We start from the raw sequence: 6,012 nt of genomic DNA, 5'->3' as shown, positions 1-6,012 counted from the left end.
TGTGCTAGTGATGTAGTACTCGAGTCCGGTCTCGGACTCGAGTCCGGTCTCGAGACCAATTTCTGCTTTCTCGGTCTCGTCTCGGACTCGTTCCTTCAAAGACTCGGTCTTGACTCGGTCTCGGACCACAGTGGGAGGAGAAGGACTCGTAATTTCAGACCGAGTCCTCGAGACCAACGCATTTTTTATGTTCATATAAAAAAACAGACAACACATAACAACAATAATAATAAAATGCAATGTTGACCGGCATTATTTAAAAATGACATCCCATGGTGCAATGCAAAGATACTGCCGTCAGAGCCGTTTATTTATTTCTATGGCTCTGCTGCCGGTGAGTGTTTGTAGGTCAGCATAGTCCATATTAGGACGTTAAAACTGCTCCTCTAAACAATTCCCAATCTAGCTTAGTCTGTAGGCCTAACTGTTGATTATTAACTGGAGTGATATTAAATTATGAATATTAAAACTGAACATTTTTTATAGTCTTGGTCTCGACTCGGTCTCGACTCGGACTTGCTTCCTCAAAGACTCGGTCTTGACTCGGACTCGACTGTATTTGAAAACCAACAGACTCGGTCTCGACTCGGTCTCGACCCTTCAAAGACTCGGTCTTGACTCGGACTCGGCATAGGCGGTCTCGTCCCCATCACTAGTGTGTGCCTGCGCTAGTGTGTGTGTGTGTGTGTGTGTGTGTGTGCGTGCAGGGGCGCCTGCAGGAATTAATGCTATGGTACGCACACCCATCCCCCCCGCCAAAAAAAAATCACGCGTGGACAATATTTGTCCGTTTCCCGGTTTACATAGCATAGCAACATTCACATGCAATAATATAACAACAACGTCTTCAAAAGACCTATTAATTTGGACAACTTGATACAGCCATATACAGGCTAAAGCTACCTTTAGTTTTGTTCTAGCTTACCGTGACGTCTGGCTTTAAACAGCTGTCTAATGCAGTCTAACGTTCTGACAAGCAATTGCCTACCTTGTTCTTGCCCATCTGGAATAACTCCTACAGTAGCTTTGCTGCATCCATTCTTTCTGTTTTCGTTGTTTAAACTTGTGATATCCATGATGAGTATTGAGTTAGTGAATTATCTCAACATTGTGTGCTGATAATATAGATAGCCGAGTAAAAGAAAACAAGTAGCCTAGTTGCGTGCCTGCGTGCGTATTCTCTCTCTCCTGCTCAAACAAAATGTGTGCGCGTTAATTTTGATAACGTGTTCACTAACTTCAATAGAAAATTGTAAATTGTAGCCTGATGGCATGCAGCTAATGGGATACTGTCCATAGTTGGGAAGGTATGGTGGGCCAAAACACACACACACAGGAAATGTTCTCTTGTTGAGCCTGATGGTACGCACAGTGCGTACGGACGTACACCTGCAGGCGCGCCTGTGTGTGTGTGTGTGTTTGAGGGAGAGAGTGTGTGGTTTAGGTTGTTTGTTAGGTTGTTTATTCAAGTTTATCAAGTGTGGTTGCTCAGGTCTGTTGGTGCTTGGTGTGTCCTTCAGGTGCTAAGGCAGCTCCAGGGATCTGCTTTGTGAGGGTGAACTCAGCCGGAGACCCGTATGGGAACTGTGGAAAGGACTCCAAGGGATCCTTTGCCAAATGCGAAGCTCCGTAAGACATTTCCCTCCCTCATGTTTGTCTTTCACTCTGAAAGCTTCCTTTTTCCTCTCCTCCTTCCCCCTGTGCCTCTCTTTCACTCTCTACAACTGAGTGTTTTCTGAGAGAGCAACACAAAAGATAACAAGATTGTGTAGGAGGTGGCAAGTCATTACTAAACAAGCTATTAAGAATGTTGTGCTCATTTGCATGGAGAGTTAGCACTTGCAAAACATTTCTTTAATTGTCCTTGGATCACAGATGCATTAAACGCTTAGTGGACTGTGTTGATTGATGTAATTGCTCTAATGACAGGAGTGGATGGGGAGGAGAAGAGAGCCTTGATTACAGGCACACAAAGACCTCACAGTCAGCCCCTCGCTAAAGCTTGTCTGGAGAGAGCTCAGCTCCCATCCCCGGTGCCATGAGAAAACTTTTCTCATGTGTAAACAGCAATTATCCCCTGACAAAAATAGCCCTGTTTACTGGGTTGTTGATTTTGTTGAAATTGTCATTTAAATAAGTTGTTGATTTGGCAATCAATTTCAAATCCTGAGACAAGATTGAATGCGTTGGTTGATGTGGGTTATAAAAGACACTGCATTAGTAGGAGCCTAAATTCTGTAGAAGAAGGTGGCTACATGTAACTGGGGGATTGGTTTGTGCCACAGGGATGCGAAATGTGGTAAAATCCAGTGCCAAGGTGGAGCCAATCGGCCGGTGATTGGTACGAATGCTGTGTCCATCGAGACCAACATCCCTCTGCAGGCAGGAGGGCGTATCCTGTGCAGGGGAACGCACGTCTACTTGGGGGACGACATGCCCGACCCTGGCCTAGTGCTGACCGGAACCAAGTGTGGAGACAGCATGGTAAGTGTGTTTGAGGGCCCATAGAACCACAGAAGAAAAATGAGAAAAACTCTCCCTGGGTAGAATCCTCCTTTTCCATCTCTTCTGAACTAGCAGCAGAACTAGAATGTTCTGCTTGTCAGCCTGAATCTCCCCTCTGTTTGTTCAGTCCCTCACAGTCTCTCATCAAAACATGTCATGAAAAGTAAAATAAATATACATCTCCTGGAAAATTCTTCTGCATCATTCTTGTTGTGTCAGTCCATCACGTGTTGGCGGGCCAGTTTAACAAGACTCCTCTGAAGGGTGCCACGGCCACAGATGTCCGATGGGGTGCCAGAGAACGCCCTCATTTGTACTGGCGCTAACGCAGAGCAGCGACGGCGGAAAGTACCGGCGAAGCGAGTGACATCAGCGCATTGCTCAGATGTGGTTGTGTTTAGTGGAGCTGCCGCTCAGTGTGTCTGTGCCACGGCTCAGCCTGCATCCTCCCCTGCCTGCTGGCAGCCTCACTGCAGAGAGACCTGCTCTCTGGGTCTGCTGTGGAGGGGAGGCAGTGTACACATTCAGCAGATTGTTTCTGCGTCCCCCCCACCCCTGCCCTAGTCAAGGCATCCTCCCACCCCACAGCTGGGCCCCTCTGCCGCACGTGGATGGAGTTAGGTCCTTGTCAGAGGTTTTTATTTCATCTGGGTGGAGTGCTCCAAAAACAGAACCCAAAACCACAGCCTCCTGGAGGCCATGTTGTCAGTGAAACCACTTGGTGCCGCGCTTATTAATGATGTCAGGCAGCTCTGTTAATAACTGAAGGAGTTGATCTACTGACACATGCTCCTCCAAAGATAACAGGCGTGGGGAGGTCTCGGGGACTTCGCACTTCATCCATCATGTTGCGATGAGGAGTGTTTGTGTCGCTCCGAGGTGCTGAATCTATATTTATGAGCCTGCATGTCTCCTCTTGTTCTGCGCTCCCTAGATGTGCCTGAACCGCCAGTGCCAGAATGTCAGCGTCTTTGGCGTCCACCAGTGTTCCGAGAAGTGCAGCGGGCGGGGGGTGAGTGAGTCGCCGCACACACACACACACACACACACCTGCGACCCTTCATTAACCCCATCTCTCGCACGGGCAAATCAGGACTGTAAGGGGCCGTCCACACGACAACAGAATGCTTTGAAAAAACACTTTTTTCCTGTTTCACGGTTGCTGTGTGGACGGCGCCAGAGAGCCATGAAGCAGCTTGAGGTGGGGTCAGTGGACCTCTTGTGAGGGTGCAGGAGAGCCCCCCCCCCCCCCCCCCCCTGTGCTTCCCTTGATTGAGATTCAAGGACCAGTGTTCCAGATCCAGTCCCTCTCTCCTGACTGCCACCATTCCAACTACAACATGGAACCTGCCTTCCAGCCAGCAGTTAAGGGCACGATTCTGCCCCACGTAGAAGTGCTGTTCTAATTCCCTTTAGAATAAGCTTTGGCAGAGCAGCACACCTCACAGACACAGATACAGAGACAGACACACACACACACACACACACAAACACACATAAAAAGAGAGAGAGACACACACTCATACAAACACACGCACATCCACAGTCGCACAGGCTGCCTTCTGGGCCATTATGTAGTCAGCGTGGTGTGATGTACGGTAAGAGCTACAATGCTACACAATCAATCTTCCAGGCTCCTGAAAGATTCAATCAATTAGGTGTAATGGCTTCATTTGTGTTCAGCTTAAGGTGCTATTCATCATACTTTGACTCCAAGCCACTTGTCCTTGTTCAGAAATGCGGTGAAATGTGAAGACAAGCTGTGGAAATATATCCCTCCGTCACTGCTGGAGATTTGAACACACGGCATTTCACAATCAAGTATATTTCACCTATATGTGTTGGCGTCATTGGCCTGAAATGAAAAAGTATTTTCACGCCTCAATGAGTTACCCTTGTGGGACCAATGATTTGTGGCAGCCAGGAGAGTGTAATATTGACTTACTATGTAATATTACCAGACTGAATTTAAAAGTTTTCTTTGCCAAAGACTCCAGGGCTTTTTGATTTCATTCTTATCCAAAGTCATCTGATGTCAAAATCCCTGCTTCAGCGCTAGCTTCAAGAGAACAGGATTGGCCTCCTGATTTGATGGTAGTGAATAGTTATGGCTCCATCGTTGCCACTTGTTTCAAGTAAGCCAGGTCTGTACTGACAGACTAAACGCAGACAGAAAAAAGAAAGAAAGAAAACATTTGGATACATGATATATAGAAGTGTAAACATGTAATGAATGAACTGTCCATACTGTATCGCTGACAATCTATGACCTGGACCAGAGCACGAATGGGAAACATTTCTCAGAACATCAAAACATCTTTGCCAAACTCAGACCTCCTTCCGGCGACTCCAAATCCAAGCTGGTTTGTTTCCAGCTGCTCCGTTTTGTTTTAAAGGGCTTTTTGAAGAGCTTGTCTATTAAAGACACCAGGGCCGAGTCTCCTCTTCTCTCCACATCGGATCAAGATGTTCGCCTGGCGGCAGGACTCACAGCTGCTCTTCATTACCTCACAAGGGGCTTCCTGCCGGGCCCAGTCCTTGCCACAGTGCAGCGAGGATTCTCTGGGATGTTGTCTGTTATTTTTTCATAGAAAAAAAAACGAGAAGAAAAGAGGGGATGAGAAAAGGAGAGAAGAGGAGACGGAGTTGTTTTACACTGGTCAGGGGTCTGTGGCCATGTGGAAACAGGTTGTCGGCGTGACTGCGGGGAGGTTGGCGCTCTGTGTTATGCCACATGGGTAATGGGGCGTGTTCGCTCCCATCTGCAGCTGTCGGCTGTGGCCGCGTGGCGTCCTGCTGGCCTGAACTCAACTCTCACTCACTTGCCCGCTCTATTCTTGGACCTGTACCTCAGAATGTCCTCTTGTTGGGAGACGCTTTTGCTTTATGTGTCAAAGCTACAGTATGTGGTTGTTTGAGAGACTGCTCTAGTTGATTGCAAACAATGTAGGCCAAGTGAAAGCTCAAGTGTATCGTTGACAATTATGACACATTGTTATTCTTAATCATCATCATTATGGTTTCTCCATTTCAACTTTCCACCAGAGGCTGAAGTACACCCAACCAGCAACTTTTCCATGTCATAATCTAAGCTGTCCACACACGGTGTGGTGTGTTGGTGAATCAGCGCTTTTCTGAAGGATTGTTGTGTCCAGCTGTGGTAATGAGAATGTGTGAAGTGTCTCATCGCTGCTCCGTGTGTCTCCACAGGTTTGTAACAACAACAAGAACTGTCACTGTGAGGCCCACTGGGCTCCTCCTCTCTGTGACAAGGCCGGCTTCGGAGGCAGTGTGGACAGCGGGCCTATGAGAATCGCAGGTATGCTTAGCCAGCTTATTGATTAGACAGTCAGTATAGATAATCAGTAAGTTCAGTCAGTTTAAACTGCTAATGAAATGATGGGTCATTTCCAGTGTTTTTCACAGTGCACTTTTGCACCTGTGCATAAAATGTTCCTCCGTGGAGTAGTCCATGTTCAGATGTTGCTTTTTCTGACCGTTTCCCAC

The 6,012-nt window shown here is 47.3% G+C and overlaps 1 protein-coding gene across 1 annotated transcript in view; it reads left to right on the top strand.

Annotated features, from left to right (window-relative positions):
• LOC121699746 (disintegrin and metalloproteinase domain-containing protein 12-like) overlaps positions 1-6,012 on the top strand; it is a 79,556-nt gene that overhangs the window by 64,602 nt on the left and 8,942 nt on the right. The window contains exons 15-18 of the mRNA XM_042082124.1: positions 1,521-1,629; positions 2,286-2,484; positions 3,440-3,517; positions 5,716-5,824. Of these exons, the coding sequence (XP_041938058.1) occupies positions 1,521-1,629; positions 2,286-2,484; positions 3,440-3,517; positions 5,716-5,824 (495 nt within the window). The remainder of the gene's footprint in view (positions 1-1,520; positions 1,630-2,285; positions 2,485-3,439; positions 3,518-5,715; positions 5,825-6,012) is intronic.

This window comes from Alosa sapidissima, chromosome 24, assembly GCF_018492685.1.
Source record: "Alosa sapidissima isolate fAloSap1 chromosome 24, fAloSap1.pri, whole genome shotgun sequence".
NCBI lineage: Eukaryota > Metazoa > Chordata > Actinopteri > Clupeiformes > Clupeidae > Alosa > Alosa sapidissima.
This window is presented reverse-complemented; position numbering and strand designations above follow the sequence as displayed.